This window comes from Rattus norvegicus, chromosome 16 (assembly GCF_036323735.1).
Source record: "Rattus norvegicus strain BN/NHsdMcwi chromosome 16, GRCr8, whole genome shotgun sequence".
NCBI lineage: Eukaryota > Metazoa > Chordata > Mammalia > Rodentia > Muridae > Rattus > Rattus norvegicus.
The window spans coordinates 79,717,729-79,739,594 of record NC_086034.1 but is presented as its reverse complement, the minus strand read 5'-3'; the positions used below and the strand labels follow the sequence as shown (position 1 = coordinate 79,739,594).

The window sequence follows — 21,866 nt, the reverse complement described above, 5'->3', positions numbered from 1 at the left end:
AGTAAGATGTAAAGTCCGTTGGCTGTGTGCCCAGGAGTCATACAGCTGTATTCTAATGACGTTCTATTTTTGTTTTTACTTCTGTAATTGGAATAATATTTAACATAAGAGAAATAAAACTCAAGGGAGAAAATTATGTATCCATTTTTGTGAACACAGAGCTTCTAGTTATGGAAAACCAAGTGATTTGGCTCCATGTTAAAGACTGGTGTAAGGAGGATCTCCTATCAGCTTACACATTTAGCTTTGTCATCCCTTCACTTCTGAACACAAGTAAAGCCTGAAAACCATTGGAATATTTTAACACTTTCTCCAATAACTCTTCTGCTTATACACACATGACCAGTTGTTCCGTTGTGCCTGTGATTATGATTCTCAAATTAGCTCATGGCTCAAAGCCCAAACTAGAGGACTAGAAGCAACTTTAACATACCAAAATCATTTAAATAATTAAAACAATAGAAAGTACAACCTGCAACATGTAGTCCAGAGATATGAAGCTGGAATCAAGCCATTTTATATCTGTCTTTTTAACTTTCCATTTTAGAACTATAGCTGGGGACACAGTGAAGTCAGCTCTGTTACAAGCACGGCTGACTTCAATCTCCTTTCTGTCATGCACTCAACTCCTGACCTCCAGTTGGCCAGACTCAGCGTACATCATGCTAGAGTCCACACTATCTCTGTTTTGAGATATTTCCTCACAGGCAGTTCTGGAGTTGCCTGTCCCTCTTCACAAAGGGGCGGAAATGCATCGTGTTCCCGCTGCCATTTTCCTCACCATTTTAAAATCTCAAAGCCTAAACACATCTGCTCATACTGCATCATCTCTAGATGAGAGTCAAGGCCAAGGGGTCCTCCTAAGCTCTTCCTGGGAAGATTTGAGTGTTATATGAGAGAATGCAAAACTATTCAAGTGCTCATGTCTTTTCTAGCTTCAAATGCCAGTGTAGAAACACCTCAGACACTGAAACAGGTTACAACAGAGCATCAAGGGGAAAAAATACCATACTCAATGTTAGCATTCTGTTATAAATACAACAGTCAAGTTAGCCAACAACAATCCACTGACAACATGTAGCAGATCCTCTTTCTCCCCAAATAGATGCAAAGACTACTGACAGCTCACATGACTACTCAAACTCACCATATGGACGGCGCTTCTGTCCCGCTGATCTCTAAAAAGTCGTATCCTTCCTCCAGCTGGAAGTCAGTAAAAACAAGAGCAATGGTGTCCCCAGGCTCAGCCAAGATGGTCCACGTGCAGTCTGCATTGTTGTCGTACTCTGAGGGGAAGTGAGGGCTGGATATGGAAGCGCTGGTTCCCCTTAGGGTTCCCCCGCAGGCTCCCTCAGCTGTAGGAGCAGAAACGAAAATGCAACTCAATCCTCAGAAGCCTGTCACATGTAAGCATTTTCACAAATGTCCCTATTGTCCACCAACAAAGTGTTTCTGGATTTAGATTGAAGGTAATCTAAAAAGATCATTTCCAGGTAATTAATTTAGCTTCATAGGTGATGTATAAAAGCCAAAGATTAATTGCCATTATCAAGCCAATGTTACAGTGGGAAAAAAAATAAAACTGACAAAAAGTGAGTTTAACATATAAATAAATACCCAAATATACAGTTAATGCAATTAAGCTCTTCTTAGGGAGATGCAAGACAGACCTTTATACTTACTATTTACTGTATATGTAACTGCACAACTGTAAATATTACTATAAAACTGTCAAATTTTATGCATTAATACATCATATAAATAAATGATCATTAACAAACAACATAACTTTACTTAACATTTAGAATTTATTTTTCTCTGCAGTTCCTTTGTAGGCTCACAAAATTAATTGCTTCAATGTAAAACCAGCTGCAAACACAGCAACACCAGGTTTACGACATTAAATTCACAAAACACTGCTCATGACTGAAACTGGAATCCAACATCGTAGTTGAATGGTTGAAATGTGTTGATTTAAATACAGCTTTTGAGATGTACATCCATGTACTAGTTCTAATTATTGCTAGGCCATCTTTCTCCCAAAGTTTAGAAGGGAAATTACTGGTGTTTGAAGATCCTAATCACTCTCTTATGGGGATCTACAAGCTTCAGCTTTATGACTGGGAACTGAAGTAGTTTGGATTAAGGTAGAATCCAGCAGAAGTCTAAACTAGAAATCTGCAGAATAAACTTTACCGGATTCTTCTGGTAAAGACTTCAGTAACTAGAAGTTACATGGAAGCTGTGTGTGTTCGCAGGGCCAGGGGGAGTGGAGTACCATGGCCTCAGCATGCCTGTTTGCTGAAGCTGAGCACACACAGCCAGCACGCACTAGCAATCCTCGTGCATAGTCACCCACTGTTGAAAGTATTAACTACTTTTAGGGTTTTCTGTGAAGCCCTTGTAGAATGGTGACTCTGGGGCTTATGAACTCAAGAGCATTTTATTATGTTAACATCTGAGGGGAGCTGTGGTGAGGCCAAAATGTAAAGTGTTGTACGGGAGAATGATCTCAAATTCCCTGCTTCTAGACTAGTGGCTTTGAAAGTCACTTGGTTGCCTACCATGTGTATCCTGGGTCTAAGAACTCACACTTGACCAAGATGCACAAACCCTGTTGCCTGTAGCCATTCAAGGAGCAGAAAGGAGGCACAAGTTTATGACCACAGTGATGAAGAAAAAAAGCGATATAAGCAAGACAAAAGATAGAAAACGAAAGAGAAATAAAAGGGAAGAGAGATGAAAACATGTTTCATTTTTCTGAATCTGAACTTGTGATCAAGATTTGTATGGTACGTATTCCAAAACCAGAAGAAAAATTTCAAATCAGTTATAATTAGATTATCCCTAATTCATATTCAAGTTTATTATATTTATTTTATTGTGTGTGTTCCCTTCTGAGACAGGGCATCAATATGTTGTCCTCATTGACTCCAAATATGTTATGTAGCTTTAGCCCATTTCAGACTGTTCTATCAGTCTGTGTGCCTGTGTGCATAGCGTGTCTTCTGGAAAATTGCAGAACTCTGGTTATCTGATTCATAACTATTTTGAGAATTTCATGTAAACACACGGGCACAGAAGTTTATGAGAAGTTTCTATTATATCGCATTTGCTGAAGATGGAGTGTTGATTGCTGATATAAAGAAAAAATATCTATTAACTATGAAATGTTAAGAATATTGTCGAATGAAATAACAAGGTCAACTAATTGATGTTTAAATTGATCAATTTAAATAATTTATTTCAAAACAAAAAGGGTAAGACATTTATTGTTTGAAACATGGTGACAAGCACAAGTTTATAACATTGTAATTTATGAAGAAATTTGATGTTCAGCAAGTGTTAGGCATTCTCACGGTGCTATAAGTATTTGGAGAGTTTAAATTTAAAAACTTTAGTCAAGACATACACATACACACATACACACACACATGTCCTCCTCAAGATTAATAAATGAAAGATTTTTTGGGGGGTCTGTTCTAATTACAATTGACAATCCACTTTATCTTACATTCATGAGCAAAATAGTTATGACAAAGCAGTAGCTCGGGTTCCTTTCTTTTTCTATCTACATGTGTAAATGAGGATGTCACAATATTACATTTCCATTAAATGAAGCATAAAAAGAAATTAGTAACAACTCACAACTAATTTTCATGGAATATATCATGATCTCTTTTCATTGCCCAGGAATATTCCAATGTTTTAAAAAATCTATCAGGCTTTGACAGCTACTCTTGTAAGTCTGTTCTGCAGCATGTGACTTAAGATGCTGTCTTGCGTTATTCTCCCCCATTCTATAAGATCCAAGCCTATTACCAGCTATTAGCCCTTCAGCACCGCGGACAGCTCTAGGCCCTACCTCTTGGATCACAGGAAAGCTGCTGAAAAACATCTTAGCCAGGTCAGTCACAGTGAACACTTCTTGATTGGCTGCATTCTGGGTGCAGAATGAATCAAATTTCCAGTGGCCCCCAAGATACATGTAAAATTTTAATGCAACAGATAAAGAAGTAAATTAAATTCTAAGAGCGCATAGCTGAAGTCACCACTGGTGTTGGGGACCATGAGCATATGTGTTGTGGATGGCTGCACTTTGATTATAGGAATTTTGTTATCACCAGAAGTCCTGAAAAATAGCTGTTCTCACCAGTTCTGTTCGGAGACATAGACTTGTAATTATGAGACATAATAATCTATTAAAATGATATAGTATAGTAGCTTGAGTCAAGAAGAGTTGTTGGTTAAAAGATATTTTACTTATTTATAGTCATTAAAACAAGGGTGATATTCATGGAGCTTTCAAAGTACCTGTTCCCATAAAAAATTTTTTTGATCTGAGAAAATAAAAAAATATTTGAAAACTGTCTCATTTGGATATATTTTACATAATGCACTAAATAAATAAATAAATAAATAAATAAATAAATAACAAGCAAACATAAGTAAGGGAACTGAATAGGAAAATAGCTGTCTGATTTTTTCTAAGCAAAATTATGTATTTTCTTTAGAAAGACATAATAGCTTGTACTCAGAATACTTTGGCATATGGTACTCTCTAACTCATCCTAGCCTGGATGAATTCATGCGTGGCAAATAAAAGTTTAATATCTTCACATTGATAATTCAGGTAGAGATGTGTCTCTTGGCTGAAGTGAGTTACAAGTGTAGTCTGAACCTAAGAGAAAAAACACAGGTCTATGTAAAAAATATGCTATGTTTTAATAATATTTTACTTATTATTATCAGAAGCGAGACACTAAAATATTAAGAAGGATTATAAAAAATGTAAGTCATCCTTGTCAATATTTAGTATTATATTAATATATTAGAAGTTTCTTCCACCCCTCAAACATGGGTAAACAATAAAACACCACAAATATTTTAAGGTTTTTATAGTAGTATTTTATCATGAAATTTATATTTATAATGTGGAAAATATGGGAATCTAATTAAATAAATCTTATTAAAAGCCCATCCCTTCCTTTATTATAAAAAAATCAAGTTATCATCATAGTTGCTGGGATACTATTCTGCTGTGAAACTTAATATGCAACACATAGTTTTTAAATGAATGGTGGTTACCAACATCAATTATTTAATTTGGCTTTTGGAAACTTTTACCATAGGATTTCTACGTGGAAATGTGATAGCAGAGCCAAGGGGCATAGGTGTGGTTCCCACAGAAGAAGACTTCTCATATGGAAAGCATCTTTTAAATCTATTCTGTGTCCAATTCTTACAGCGACTTTCATTTTACGATAAAAATGTTGACCCACTAAAGTAAGTCTGAATTTGTCTGAGTGAAATCAGACAGAAAACAGTATTTTCAAAGAGAGATGTGCCAGTCTACTGGTTTCTATAAGTGGGGAATGACTTTAAACATTAAAAAAGGTTACACATTTATATTTTTCCCTCTGGGAATTTTGAACCTATTCTTACATTGTTTAAAGTGAGAAGTCTTATTCTCAATGTAAAATGTCCCTTGTATTTGTTTAGCTAAAATCTATTTTATATATACAGTTCAAAAATATCAAACAGAGCATGGTTTAAAAGCCTAACTTTGCCATGTAATGAAGAACTGAAAACTCTCCAATCTGCAAAGTGAGTCATTTACATGAGATACAATGCACCCAACTTGCCATGAGTTCCTGGCCCCAACTTGATTGATCATTCACGTCATCATCACATTTGTCCTTTCCTACAAAGTTATTGACTTTGCACAGCTGCTCTTCACCACATCCCATTTTTGCTGTCTCTATGTCCCAAGATCATTCCTCACAAGATCCTATGTGATCACTGAGGGTCTGTGATTCCTGACACCAGTCCAGGGAGTCCCCATGTCAGGGTTAAGTTTATAAAATGAAATATTTGCAATGGCAATGCCCAGTCTGTCTTCTACTTAAGACATACAGCTGCCTGCTACTAGTGTCTTCTAGACAAAATAGGGAAGCTACATCCAGGAAACGCTTAGAATATGCTTGCCTAACCAAGATCTACATGATGACATCACCAGTTGACATGCAAAACACTGTATAAATTCCACAATATTCTACTCTACATGAAGAGGTATAGCCAATCGGTGCTGAGAGAGAAGAATTTCTTGCCACCAGTGATAAATCCTTCATGAGCTTATCCAATTCTAACTAAGTTTCACACACACACACACACACACACACACACACACACACACACACACACGCACACACAAGCTACATTAACTGAGTGAGCTCAGTAAGTTGGCTGGTTAGACATTATGTATATATGTGTATCGTGTATAATATGTACAGAAGGAGTTATGAGGTTGAGGAGGAGTTAATTTGGAGGATGAGAGGGAGGAAAATGGTAGTAATACAGTACTCCTATATGAAATTATGAGAATATATTCTCAAAAACTGCAATGGGAGCATGGTTTATCGAGAGGATTAAACGAGTAGGAATGGTTAAGCATACATTAATGGCTAGGCAAATTCAAACTGCTAGGTATGAACAGAGCTCTCCTCTATTTGTCTCACTAAAGCTGGTCACAATACAGTGTTAACTTACAAGCGTGTTGAGCACTGTGCTGACTGGATTTCATGCTGTGTTAACTCAAACGAGGTTTATTTGGGAAGAAGGAATCGTAATAGAAAAATAATGTGTCATATGATTGTCCTGTAGGCAAATCTGTAGAGCATTTTCCTGATTAATGAGTGAAATGGGTTAGTCCAGCTCAGTGTCAGTGATGTCACCTCTGGACTTGTGATCCTGGGTGCTATAAGGAAGCAGGCTGAGCAAGTCATGCTGAGAACCCAGTAGACAGTTCTACTCCATGGTCTCTGTGTCATCTCTTGACTCTGGGTACCTGATCTGTCCAGCCTTTCCTTAGCGATGGACTCTGATGTGGAACTATAAATTCAGGTAGACTCTCTCTGCTCCCTTTGCTTTTGGTTGTAGAGCTTTATCACAACAATAGAAAAGTAATTAAGGCAAACTTGTTGCAAAGTTTCTGTTCTGTGTGTACCCAGGGTCTATAATTCCTGATACCAGTTCAGCCAGTCCTCAGGGAGGTTCACACAGCCTCCACTTCCTAGGTCTCTATGCTTGTTGGAATAAAAGTGAAAAGTTGGCAGTGGCCGCAGCAGGCGGCTGTACTCCTCTGAATTCCACTTCTCCAGACCCAGAGTGAGTATAACACTTTCCTCTGCTTCCACTATGCCATCTAGGGGCACAGAGCATCCAAGTCTCATTCTCATAAAGCCTGTCCTTCTAGGTGAAATTATATTTTATGTTCATGGATTGCTCTATGTTTGGGACAATTAGGATATTTTCCTTGCTACCTAGTTATTCTTGACCTCATCTCTCATGCTCTCAAAAACCTACAAATTTCCTTTTGCCATTCCCCTAAATTCTATGCTCCCAAACCTTGGACAATTTTGCTTATGGACTCTACCAGACAAGGTCAGTTAGAACTGGAGATTCTACATTCTAGCAACTTCTGAGAAAGGGTCATCAAGGAGTAGAAGCTGATATCATCTTTTAATGTCACAGGTTTAAACATTGAGAAGGTCTCTGCATAAGCTATAGACTACCAATCTTCAGGAAGACATGTCCACCTCTGTGGTTGCAACCAGCATTTCTAGATTCCATTTATCTTCCCTAGATCAGCAGGTATGAATCTCCTGTCACTAGATTCTAATAGCTATCTTCTTCTGAGTGTACAGAAAGATCTACAGGTATCATTATTATTTTGGGAATATTTTAACTACTGGCTCACTTCTGTGTATCTTCTAGCTTCTGTGTCTAAGATATGTATTTTAATGCTTGACTCAGTGTTAACCAAGGAACTCTTGTTAGCAAGTACGGTCCTTAATTCATTCATCCATCTTTTAGCTTCCTGACTCCAACTTGAACATTCACGCCGTCATCACCATTATCCTTTCCTACAAAGGTTATTGACTTTGCACAGCTGCTCGTCACCACATCCCATTTTTGCTGTCTGTATACCCCAAGATCATTCACTCAAGTATCTAAACTGTGATAAGTTATTGACCCCCAGTACCCCATGTGTTCTGTGTATTCTGCCTTCCGTAATCTGTGTCCTTCCCATTCATTTCCAATTGAGGATCCCCTAGTCACTTGAAACATTCACTATATTTCCTCCCTGTTGTCAGCCAGAGCGTCACTGGAAGAGTCTTCAGACTGAGGTCTAAAAGAAACTCATGTTTATTATCATTATTATTATTAAAACCAGTTGGAGAGGAGTCAGAGGTATGTGAACACAGGGGATACTCATCATTTAAACTGCATTGAGGGAGATCACGAACTGTGGTATCCGGAGCAGAATTTGCCCATGGCAGCTGAGATGTCTGAAGTTCTGAAACCGGAGTCTACAGGTACCTGTGCTGAATTCTGTCACCCTCAGTGACTATAGTACTAGCAAACAGAAGTGTGAAGCAGGAGCGTGCTATGGACATAGTCCTTCTTGGAGGATTGAAAGAGCATTCATCCATCTAGTTGATATAGAACCTGAGGATCTCCAAGGAAATTGTTAAAGATGCATTAACTAGCATAGGGGTGATATTGAATCTTCAGGGCAAAATTCTTGCCATTAAACTTCCCATATGACTGCCTGTCATGGTGGATGGAATCTGTTTGGGCGGGTGTTCAGTTGGTGATCAGATGCATGGGGTTCTATTGCTTGAGATCTGGCACAGTCTGTACCCAGGAAAAGATAATTTAAAATGTTATGTAGCAATGCATAAAACTAAAATATCTGCAATAAGCATTTTTATTATCTTCTAAGCATGTTGTAAGGCTTATTCCTTTGACTTGGTAAATGTGTGTGGAAGTCATTCTTTGTCCACACTGGTGTTATTTTAGATGACTTCTCTCACTGGCATGGAACTCCTAGATATCTAGGCTGCTGGCCAGTGAACGCCACAGATCTACCTACTGCCATCTCTCCAGTACTGGGATTGGAATGCTATATTACCTGGTTTGCTATGTGGATTCTGACAGGAAATGCAGACTTTTCACACTTGACTGTGTCTTTTTCTCAACTACATATGACGGTATTCAATAAGATAGGATGAGTACTGTGATTAGATATATATCCTGAAGTAGAGACAACATGGCAACCATGGAGACAAGGTCAACTAGATTTAAAAATCCATATTTCTTTCCATACTTTTTTTTCCAAATTCAGTAATAATTCTATTGGCATATATTGTCTTGGATGCAAAAAGTGCATAAAATTAAATTGTCTAAAACCACAGTCCTAATTTAAAATAGAGCTTGTGATGTGAAGTGTGCCCCATGCAGTCTTCCCTGGCATAATCTGCTCCTAACATAATAGATCACCTCTGGTGCACTTTACAGCAGGATTCTCTAACACTGCTGTATTAAAGCCTTCCAGAATGTAAGGGCCCTATGAGAGCAAGGCATATCTTCCGTGCTACTTTCCATTGTCTTGTTCTTTACTACCCTTTCATCCTCATCAGCTGAACATTTTCAGTTAGGTGTCTGGACTCACAGTTCATACATAATTGACAAGTGACATATGGATACACTAGCCTCATGATACAAGGTTTACCAGTTAAAGGAATCTTCCGTATAAACTATTTAAATAAGGTTGGGCATACGTCATCCATAAAGTTCGTTTACAGCACCTTGAAACTATTTCTGGTCTTCATTTAGTGGTATTTTTCTCTCTGAGAAAGTGTTCTAAGAGTCTACACTGTTCTTAAATGAGTAAAATAAGTCACCTCTGTAAAATATCAAAACAGCTGCTTTGTTCTGTAGTCCCTAAAATATCTCTAGCAGTGATAGTATGTTTTGGCATGTTTATGTGCATATTTATCTTAAATACTCATGTTTAGGCAAACAGAACCCAGGATAGACCTTGTTTGAATAAGCATAACACTCCATTCCCACCAATAATTTATACTTGATAGTTTGCAGATCGTGTTTCCAAACAAAAAAAGGTATACAATGAACTACCAAATGGAAACCTTTAAAAAAAATTATGCTGGAAAAGATTGGAGCAGAGGAATGTCAAAACTGTCCTTTAACTTCGTCTTTGTTGAGTTGTAGACACTGACAGATGCTGACAGTTCAGACACTGGGTTCATCATTCCAAATTCTACAATACGAGCATGAGCCTTGGCTGTCCTTGCTGACTATGGTTGTTCTCCGCCTCAGTAAAAGAATGAGCTCACTCCGGAAAGTGAAACACCTCTACCATGCATATACATATGGCTTTTGATCTCTGCCAGAGTGTGCTTTCAGATCTCATATGTGCTCAAGCCATTTCCAGTGACACAGACTCTTTCTGCTCTCTGTAGATGAAGATGTAGAACTCTTAGCTCCTCTAGTACCATGTCAGTGAGTGTACTTTCATGTATCCCACCATGATGGTAATGGACTTAGTCTCTGAAATTATAAGCCAACTCCAATTAAATGTTTTCCTTTATGAGTTGCCATAGACATCGTGTATTTTCACAGCAATAAGACCCAAACTAAGTAAATCTGTCATTGATTTTGGAGAAACTGTGCTCCATTTTTCACATATATTGTACATTTATGCTATTGATTTATTTCCTCTGGAACATTCTGACTGTACACAGTGCTTATGTTTATTATCTCCATATTGACTTTGGTTTTCTTTTTGAGTAATTTAGAAATATCAAAATTTTTAAGTCAGTTGTGGTGACTCTAACCTGTAGTCCCAGAAACTTGAAAACAGGAGTGGGTATTTTTATGAGTTCAATGTCAAACTGTGTTATTTAAAGAGACTGTCTCAATAAGTTAAACAACCAACCAACCAACCAATCAATCAATCAATGAAAATCACTTCCACACCAGGAATGTAAGGATGATTTAATGTGTATTAATAAATAAACAAACATAAAACAATGCTTTAAACGAGTGATGAACAGGGCATTTCAATAGATGAGAAAACTTAAATAAACTTCATTTCTGAATGATAGAATCTATAAAGAAATTAGGAGCAGAAAGATTATACATACATACACACTATATATATGTATATATATATTTATATATATATATGAAAAATGAAACTCATGTTCTCCAAAACCATTGACATACCAGCTTCATGTACAATTTGTGTCCACTATTAGCTTGATTCAAGAAGGAATGGAAAAGAGATAAAGCAGGAAACAAAAAAGTAAAGTTGTTCTTTTTCTCAAATTATATATGCTCCTATTCTTACCAAGTCACAAAGTATCCACCCTAAATCACAATAAACACCCCCAACCACATACCATATTACGAGACCAGTACACAGAAGTCAGTATGGCAATAACAAGAATATTAAGAATAACATAAGGAAAAGAACACCATTACAAATGGACCACATATACACAGGCACACAAATTAGTGAATAAATAACTCAATAAATCCCAGGTACAAATATAATTAGCAATATTAAATATTTATGTGAGTGAAAGCATAATGCATGAAAGAAAAATAGGAAGACACTGGAAGATAAAAAAAAAAAACCCTCCTATTTAATGGATGGCATTGAACCAGTATTTTAAAATTAATGGAATCACAAACAAAACTTCAATGATTTTCTTCTCAGGAATACTTTTAAATATCTTAATATCTATGTGGAAGTATTAAAGTCCCCACTAGTGTGACTAATACTGCATAAAAGCGCAGCCTGCCCATCTGTGTTCTGGCCACCAAAATGTGAAAAATTAATGCTGCTTGTCTGTCCTGTCGGTAAGACTGAGGTGCCTTGCCTCCCAGTCACCATGCATTGTACCCTCTGACACTGAGAGCTAAAGTTAACTAAAGACGAAGACAAAAGGTGGAACAGACAAATCCAAACTAACACTTATTAAGAAAATCTATCAAGATTTTACCTAACCCTAGTCAACATGCATGGCATAGGGAAAAGATCAGCACGTGTCATAAAGATATGGAAACATAGCAAGAGTTCTCATAAAATGCTTGTAGGGATATGAATGCACCCCAAAGAATGGAATATGAGTTTTTTGTAGAAGAAGACTTTTCATATTGCCTTCCATCAATGAAAGAATACTCTTAGGTATAATTCTTGCTAAAACTAACTTTAAAGTACACAAAGCTCCCTTCATCTCAAAGAGGCCTCAGTGTTTCTCACTAGATAAAGAACCCGCATCACATGACCACTTTGTTACCTTTAACCCATCTTCTTATCAGTTCTTAGAATTAAGCTAATCTGTGGTAAAAAGCATCAAAACTCTGTATGGAATAAGGACAGGTATAGGAGGCTGAACATAGTGGTTCACACTTGTAATCCCAGGAAGCTGAGACAGGGTAATCAGTGCTAGTTAAACTGTAGTCTGGGCTAAGGATGAAGATCATGTGTTAAAAAATATGCAAGAGAAAAAAAAGTCCTTAAATTAATAAAGACAGCAATTCTGAGCTGTTCAGTGTAGCATCCACTGGCTTAGGTGTCTCTGATAACTTGAAATGTAGCTACCATATTTTGCATACAGATATGTAATTATTGTAAAAAATATACTAGATTTTGAAATCAATATGAAAATTATAAAACATATCATAAGTCATTAATATTGACCGTGTACCCCATGATAAATTTTTGGATGTCTTTGTCTAATACAAGCTAGCAATAAACCTCTTCTGTTTCTTTCTATAAAGAGCTCTTTCCAGTGTTGGGCATCATTCATGTGTAAAAGTAGGACATGTTCAGTGGACGGACCATTCAACACAGTGAAGCAGCTGCCTATAGCCTGACCAATGCTGACATGAACTGGTGAAGTTCCTTTCAGCCCCCTGCCAGGTGCTAAGTCTTTTGACTAATTGCTATCAGTTCACTTGATAAGTCACATCTGTCATGTTTGCCTAGTTCATAGCAAGTATCTTAGCTTAATTTTAAAAACTATTAATAAGAAACTCATTCATTGGTCCAGATATTCTCCCTCTTTATTTCTCTATGGTTCTATCTTTCTATATCTCTTATAATATATCAATCACTTATCAAACATTTGTAAATGTGGATTATTATATTTCCAATAGAATATTTTATTCACGAGTGTGTGCACTGTCCATGAAAATGTATTCCACATATGTACACTATTCGACGGTCAGAGCTTCTAGAACTGGATTTACAGGCCAGTTGTAGCCACCGTGAGAGAACTGGAAATCAAACTCAGGTCCTTTGCAAGAACAGCCCGTGCTTTTCACCATAAGCTGTCTCTGCACTCTACTGCTCAGCAGCATTTGCTTGCAAGTTAAGTTCCTTCTATTCTGACATCTCATGTGTTTCAGCTCTCACAGGAAGAATATGGGCCAAGATAAGCCATGAGAAAATGAAATAATGCTTTAAAATTTAGGGATGATAGTACAAAATCTAAAGGTACAATGTGAAATGATGAAGCTTCTGGACAGAAACAGAATAAATATCTCAAGACATTGGTATTGGCCCCGATACTTGTGGTAAGATCCAAAAATTCACAGGCAACAACAAAAATGAACAGATGGACTATCAAACTATGAAGGGTCTTCATAGTAAAGAATAAAGTGAGATGTTCTGAAGAATGGGGGAGTTGTTTCCATAACAGTACCGATGTGAAAGGGAAAAGCACCAGAATAGATACATCACCCGAAACACAGAAAACATTAATAATAATAATAATAATAATAATAATAATAATAAATGAGACAGTGGAAGTTGGGCAGACAAGTGCAAAGGTTATTTTCCACAGGGGAGACTACACCACTAGACAGCAATTTTAAAACTACCGATATTGACTACAAGAGGGTGTAGTTTCTCCTCACTTTGAATAACTGTTATCAAAAGACTGTGCTAATAAATGAAGATTACAAATAAACTTGAAAGTAGCAAGAGTGAGAATGCAGAGAAAAGGAAATCCGTGCACATGATGGATGATTGCTCGGGAAGTAAATTAAATCCACTACAGGAAGGATTGAAGCTCTCATAATAGCAAAAATGTTGCCCAGAGGTTCCACTACACGGTACATATTTAAGGGATGTTTAATGATTTCCCAGGAGAGCTAATTTGGTAGCCAATTTTTCCACAGTACAATTCTTGACAGCTAAGATGTGGAATCAAATGTGATCCTCTGGTGTCCATGTATAGCCTGAGCAATCATACATGTAGGAAACCATGATGAGAGAACAGTAGCATAGCATTGACACACATGGGATCCACCTGTTTCATTTCCTACAAGAAGTATCTGAGTAATGCATTTACCTCGTTTCTTCCCCTGTGCATAAGCCTGTACTCCTTCAGACCTCAGGGCTGTACATTCTGCATTCTACTTTTGAATGAACCTCTTTTCCTTCCAAGGTCTTTGATCTCAGAGGATGCTGGGTTCAGTAGTATCTAAATGATCTAATAATTTATGAAATAGGGAAAAGCAAGGCAATTTAAGAAAGCATTTGCTTCACTGGCTATTGTGTCCTTTATGGATTGCCTTGAGAGCCTCATGCCCGCTGTTATTTCTTGTTCCTAAAGACACATTACTGTATGCACAAGGAAATGGTCCAGCTTCCATGGAAGAGGAGTGAGGATGATGATGGACGGAGAGGTGATGGGTTAAGATGAGGAATGAGGTAATGTTGGCTCCTAAGTGAGAGTCCTGAGCTCATGCCTAAAAGAAATGGCCCCTGCAAGTTGCTGTGATCCACTTTATCATTTGTTGACCCCACTATGCCTGCAGGAATTCCTGAGAAGAGCATTCCATAAGTGTATATGGTCCACAGACTTAGGTGTTACTCTTGTCAGTTAGACACTTGTGGTGGGAAGGAAAAGTAAAAATTTATAGTACTGGCTAGAAGACACAGTGAACCAATACTGTAGTGTTACTGGCACTGAGATTGCCTGGAATCAGACTCAGACAATTTCTGGAACTAAACAGCCAGAACTTTTGGGAATCAGAAAATACACTCACTTCATTTAAAACCCAGCTCTCCCACACCACTGAGTTTTCTGTTTATTTGGTTGTTTTTTAATGCAGCTCCTGGAAATGCAACCTCCTCATATTTATCAGTATTAGACCATTGATTTTTTTTCTTTATTATTGAGTTATCCCAGTCAATAAGAAGTGGTATGTGTCTCCTATTAGTTTTTTTATAAACTTTGAATTCTTCCCAGTCCATGAATTATAAAAGCCATGACTATAAATGTGTTTATCTATAACATAGAAGACCATGTTTCCCTTGACAAAGTGAGGCATTAATAAAAACTTGAGCGAAGAACAAGAAAGATATGAAAAGTTTGTTATATCCACTTTGACTTCATACAATTTATAGCTGCAGAATTGGTAAAGACATTTAGTGAAAAAAAACAGATGGCTGAGGACAATATGAGAAAAAAATGAACATGTATAAACAGAAAATTTCCAATGGATTTGGTAAATTCTAATGCAGAAAGCAAGCAAGCATATTTCTTTTTTTTTTTTTTTTTATTAACTTGAGTATTTCTTATATACATTTCGAGTGTTATTCCCTTTCCCGGTTTCCGGGCAAACATCCCCCTCCCCCCTCCCCTTCCTTATGGGTGTTCCCCTCCCAACCCTCCCACCATTGCCGCCCTCCCCCCATAGACTAGTTCACTGGGGGTTCAGTCTTAGCAGGACCCAGGGCTTCCCCTTCCACTGGTGCTCTTACTAGGATATTCATTGCTACCTATGGGGTCAGAGTCCAGGGTCAGTCCATGTATAGTCTTTAGGTAGTGGCTTAGTCCCTGGAAGCTCTGGTTGCTTGGCATTGTTGTACATATGGGGTCTCGAGCCCCTTCAAGCTCTTCCAGTTCTTTCTCTGATTCCTTCAATAGGGGACCTATTCTCAGTTCAGTGGTTTGCTGCTGGCATTCGCCTCTGTATTTGCTGTATTCTGGCTGTGTCTCTCAGGAGCGATCTACATCCGGCTCCTGTCGGTCTGCACTTCTTTGCTTCATCCATCTAGTCCAATTGGGTGGCTGTATATGTATGGGCCAAATGTGGGACAGGCTCTGAATGGGTGTTCCTTCAGTCTCTGTTTTAATCTTTGCCTCTCCCTTCCCTGCCAAGGGTATTCTTTTTCCTCATTTAAAGAAGGAGTGAAGCATTCACATTTTGATCATCCGTCTTGAGTTTCGTTTGTTCTAGGGATCTAGGGTAATTCAAGCATTTGGGCTAATAGCCACTTATCAATGAGTGCATACCATGTATGTCTTTCTGTGATTGGGTTAGTTCACTCAGGATGATATTTTCCAGTTCCAACCATTTGCCTACGAATTTCATAAACTCGTTGTTTTTGATAGCTGAGTAGTATTCCATTGTGTAGATGTACCACATTTTCTGTATCCATTCCTCTGTTGAAGGGCATCTAGGTTCTTTCCATTTTCTGGCTATTATAAATAAGGCTGCGATGAACATAGTGGAGCACGTGTCTCTTTTATATGTTGAGGCATCTTTTGGGTATATGCCCAAGAGAGGTATAGCTGGATCCTCAGGCAGTTCAATGTCCAATTTTCTGAGGAACCTCCAGACTGATTTCCAGAATGGTTTTACCAGTCTGCAATCCCACCAACAATGGAGGAGTGTTCCTCTTTCTCCACAACCTCGCCAGCATCTGCTGTCACCTGAGTTTTTGATCTTAGCCAATCGCACTGGTGTGAGGTGAAATCTCAGGGTTGTTTTGCATATTTCAACTCCTGGTTCTCAAGGCTGAGATGAGTTCTCCTACTATTGTAGGAGTAGCATTTAGACATTAACTAACATCTGAAGGAGTAACAAAATAAATAATTACAACATAAAACTTTATTTTTTTATTAATTGAAGCTGTTAAGATGATATAGTGTGGGTGAGGATGAAGGTAGAAAGAAATGTTTGAAAGAAAATAAAACATGGCTGAACTTGATGTTTAAAGTGTGTAGGGAATGACTGGAAGAACAAATTATTAACTTTCAGTTCACCAGAGTGAGCCATGCCAACCATGGTGGGAAGGATGGATGGAGAAGGAAGGGAACTTCAGGACATTACAATGGATGATGACACTGTCTTTCAAGGGGGGTCAGTTATTCAAGAGAGCCATGGAAAAGCATAAGGAAAGGCTGCTGACTCTGGATCCTGATGGCATGCTCATTGTGACACCAGAAAGACGGAGATTATGAACAGCAGTAAGAACATAAAACAGGTGTGATTAACTTTAGGAACACCCAGAGAAAATAAACAATTGGGGAAGACTGCTAGACACGTGGGAGAGAAGATAACAGCCATATAAGAATTTTTCCAGAAATAAGGAACAACTTTAAAGGTGCTAAATCCCAGCTCTGGACTCTGAACATGTGCCTGGGCCTGAGCACTTTCCTACATGCCCTCTTAGATTCTATACCTGTGACATGGGTCTTTTATGTCACCCCTCTTTGGAGATTCATTGAGAAAGCAACCCTGGGCCATAGTAACTGACCATTCCAAACTAACTTGAGAGCTAGGAAGCTGCCCCCATAAAATCTTTAGCATCAGAGTGTTCATGAGACTCCAACATTTGACCCACAAATAGCTAGATAATAAGATGCGTTAAAACATGTGTATGGATTTAATGATTGGGAGTAAAAGCTGTTGCCAGACAAACATGGGTAAAAAGTTAGATTTGGTTGAGCAAACTTTTGTTTTATTTACTTATTTATTTTTGAGATAGTAGTCTCTGATTGCCCAAGCTGATGTCAAAATACGTAGCAGATGATGACTTTGAACCTTGATATTTCTATCTCTCTTCCAAGTTCTGGGATCAATGGAGTTGGCCAGCATGCTCAGCAAACTTTTCTTGCATTATTTGATAAATAGATATCAACATTTACACCAGTGGGTGAGTGTGAGTTTAAACCATGGGACTGCCTTCCTGACATCTCATTAAAACTTCAATAACTATTAACCTGCTCTTTTATTTCTAAATCAACAAGATGAGCCTTTCTTAGAAACCCCCAGTCCAGGATTTAATAATTCTTTCTCAAATACAGTGATAGTAAAATAATCCCACCGCAGAGGCTGGACATGACAGAGACTAGGAAAAGGCACCAACTCACAGAAACATGGTTCATTGCTCTGTGGTTACCTTGTGTCAAATGGCAGAATGTTGGAAGAGCCTTTAGAAGAGGAGATTGAATTGTTTAATCACCTTTAAATATTAATGTGGAATGGATAAACAAGGGAGCATAAGATAAAACAAACAAACAAAACAAGATAAGACACAACAATGCAAGTACAGTGGCTCCTGCCTGAAATCCTAGCTCTCAGGAACCTGAGACAGGAGGATCACTATGAATGTGAGGATTTAGAAATAAAGTAATGATGAAAAAGCTAAACGAAAGAAGAAGAAATTCATGTGTGATTAGGAAACTTAACCAAGCTGACTCTATAAATAGAAATGTGGACATCTCTGAAAGGAAGAAATATGGATATATAAGATCTAACGGTAGGCTTGCTGGTCTAAGGTCTTAACATGTTTTTTTGTTTGTTTGTTTGTTTGTTTGTTTTTGCTTTTTCCACGTTGCATCTTATATGGTGGATAAAAGGATACACTGCCCAATGCTCCCCCTTGAACTAGATATGAAGCTGCGAATGTCAGTTTCAAAGCCACTCCCCAGGCTCAGGCTTCCCTTCTCAGAGGCACAGGGCATAAACCTACCTCTGCAGAAAGGAGCTGGGAAGTCCCAGGATGCACCATTCCCTGGGCTGACGATGCAAGTCAGAATGGCGTGACCTTCCAAGATGTAGCCGGAGAGACAGCTGTATCTGATCTTGTCGCCTATGTTGAACCTCGTTCCATGGAGAACTCCTTTCAGTATCTCCCCAGGGTTTCCACACGTGTGACTAGGTAAAACTGTTGGAGGGAGAAAAGGAAATTGAAGGAAATGTTCCAAGGAGATGCATTTATATCATAAAATAAGCACTATGCTTGGCCTACTAAAATCAGCAAGTTCGTGCAATAGAAAAATAGATCACTGCACTTAGGAGCTGAACAGAAAATGCGTTTGGAATTTCGAACATCCACCCTGCCACAATTTGATAATGACTTTTGGAAAGTGCAAACAAATGCATTTGGTGAAAGGAATAATTCTATTCATGTTTGTCTTCCAGAAGAGATCTAGATTATGTTGGTAGTAACGAGATTTCACGTGAGGCAGGAAGAACCAAAACCAGAGAAAAATGTCTGAGCTGGGGTACAGATCCATGCCATTGTGTTTTTTAGCTCAGGCCTCATCATTAATTGATTATCTACATCATTAATTGATATCCAGTCTATATTTATCTCAAGACTGCAGCTGCAGTGCCCTGTTAATACACATCACTAATATCTAATTTATGTGCAGTCTCAGACCTCAGCGTCAGTGCCATGCTCCTGATACACATCACGATATGGTATTCAATCCATGTTAATCCTCAGACCTCAGCATCACTACCACACCTGATACATATCACTAAATCGTATTCAATGCATGTTTATTCTCAGCATCTGTGCCACACACCCGATAGACATCACTAAACAGTATCCAACCCATGTTTATTCCTAGGCCTCAGCTTCAGCACTACACACCTGATAGACACTACTCGACAGTATCTAGTACATCCTTATTCTCAGCACCAATACTGCACATCTGATACACATCACTAAACAGTATACAATCACTGCTGATTCTCAGCATCAGCACCACACCTGATACACATTACTGACCAGTAACCAACACATTATTTGTTTTCAGACCCCACCAGCAGTACCACTTTTGGTTCATATCACTAATTGGTATCCAACCCATGTTTCATACATAAGATGTGCACTAAAGAATAAACAAAAGAATTTCACTCCAGCCATCAACTTGAGAAATGGTGCTGTTCTTAGAACCCTGCCCTAGAGTCTGCTCACTGGGCATTCTCAGCTCTCTTCACTCTATTTGGGTGGCCAAAGCAAATGCTTTAATGATTTGCAGTTCAAAGTTAGGTTCTTGAGGCTGTTTGTTCTGGAGTCTTCTTTTCACAATGAAAGATTCTCACCCAATTCACCTGCATGGGGCCCTGTCCAAGTGATTTGCTATCCCTGGCCAAAATACACTGTTTTGGATGGCATTGATACCACTTGGTGGAAAGGATAAGAAAGAGAAGGCTCCATAGTTTTCCTTTAAATTTAGACATCCCACCAGGAATTCAGTGCTTTCTGTGAAATAGATATTTTAAGAGACCTACTATTTTAAAAATATTTTCAAATAAAAACCAATTTACAAAGGAATAAATTATTTTCTTTTGTATTCACTTCATGCTTGTGTGTGTGTTTTAATGACTTTTATTAAGTATGTTTATTTTAACATGAATATTATAACATAAACTAGACTACCCAGGGATATTTAGAAAGGAAATGTGAATTCATAGGTGGTTAATAGTACCTTTATAGTAACGAAGCAACTACTCACAAATACTACAGTCTAAAAAAAACTATAAAATGTTTAGAAGCTTAAATATTTCATTTAAGTAAGTAAGCTTACATTTCAGTAAGTCAGATGTCCACTTTGCTGTCCTTCACAGAAAGAAAATTTAGAACTGGCCTCATCCTTCATGCTGTTTTTTACAGCCAAGAGGCATTTGAAGAAAAGGCTCAGCTTCAGACACTGCAGGAACTGTAAATCCAAACCACAGTGAAACATTTCTTTCTCTAAGCCAATGAATGTATGTGAGGAGGCCACCATAACCACTACTGGGAAGACAAACATGTTTATCCCCTGTGGGTCTAGATGTAGATGAATAAATCCATTGTAGAAAGAATCATGAAATTCCGCCCAAAACTAAATGTAGAATTGCCAGGGAATGCAGAAGTGGCATCATTGACAAGGAGGACAAGGGGAAGAAGGAGAAGAAATCAGAGACAATGGGACAAGAATGGCCTCCTACTCGATGGGAACACTATTTACAGCAGCCAAGACACAGAAGCAACCTAGTTGTGCACAAACCAGTAAACGGGTCAAAAGATAATGAGGAGTGGGGCTGGAAAGAAGGACCTGCAGGTAAGAATACTTGTCTCATAAGCCAGAGGAGCTAAGTTAACCCACTGGGAAACAAACATAGGCTGAAATAGAGAACTGACTCCATGAAAGTGTCCTCTGACCTCCATATACAGGCTGCAATATGTACATGCAACCAGATCATGATGATGACGACAATGATGACAATGATGATAGAGAGGATTCTAAGTATAAAATGAAAATGTGGTACACATACCATTCTGTCATTTGTTCCTACTCAGTGCTACTGAGCCTGGAGCACACAGCACATATGAAACAAGCCAGACAGAGACTCAAGTTGGAAGGCTTACTGATGCCTTATTTGCAGAAAATTCATTGTTTGCTGTTAGGATAATTACTGTTTAATTAGCTCCTAATAGTACTTCTTGCTAAAACTAACATACTTACTGTGTGTCCAGATAAATTGTTTTCCAAAAGACAAGTGTTATTAAATCAAATACATTAATGCCTTGGACTTACTAAGGAGAATTGCAACTGGCAGGGAAATCAAACGCCCCACTCTGGAGATAAGGGCAATCTGCTCAACATTTGCATAGGTTCTACTGTTGAAAATAGACTTCAAATGCACACGTACTATCACTCTCTAGTATACAAAAAAGCTGATGTAACACAATTCTTCAGTGAAGAAGAGGTAGACAAGGTTCTCGGAAATTGCACAGAATTCACAAGCCTCTGGAGTCGTGTGTGTTTGTGTGCGTGTGATATGTATGTTCATGTGATATATACACATATATATATGATGCATTTATGTTTGAATGTACATATCATATATGTAAATATAATATAAATGTATGGGTGGGTGATTTGTATTATATATGGGGGCAGAGTGGA

The 21,866-nt window shown here is 38.1% G+C and overlaps 1 protein-coding gene across 2 annotated transcripts in view; it reads right to left on the bottom strand.

The window, feature by feature from the left end:
- Positions 1 to 21,866, bottom strand: part of Csmd1 (CUB and Sushi multiple domains 1) — a 1,600,162-nt gene that overhangs the window by 781,116 nt on the left and 797,180 nt on the right. For both annotated transcript variants that reach the window (XM_039094737.2, NM_001037327.2), the window contains exons 4-5: positions 18,653 to 18,847; positions 1,148 to 1,355 (exon numbers count right to left, since the gene is read on the bottom strand). In XM_039094737.2, the coding sequence (XP_038950665.1) occupies positions 1,148 to 1,355; positions 18,653 to 18,847 (403 nt within the window). The remainder of the gene's footprint in view (positions 1 to 1,147; positions 1,356 to 18,652; positions 18,848 to 21,866) is intronic.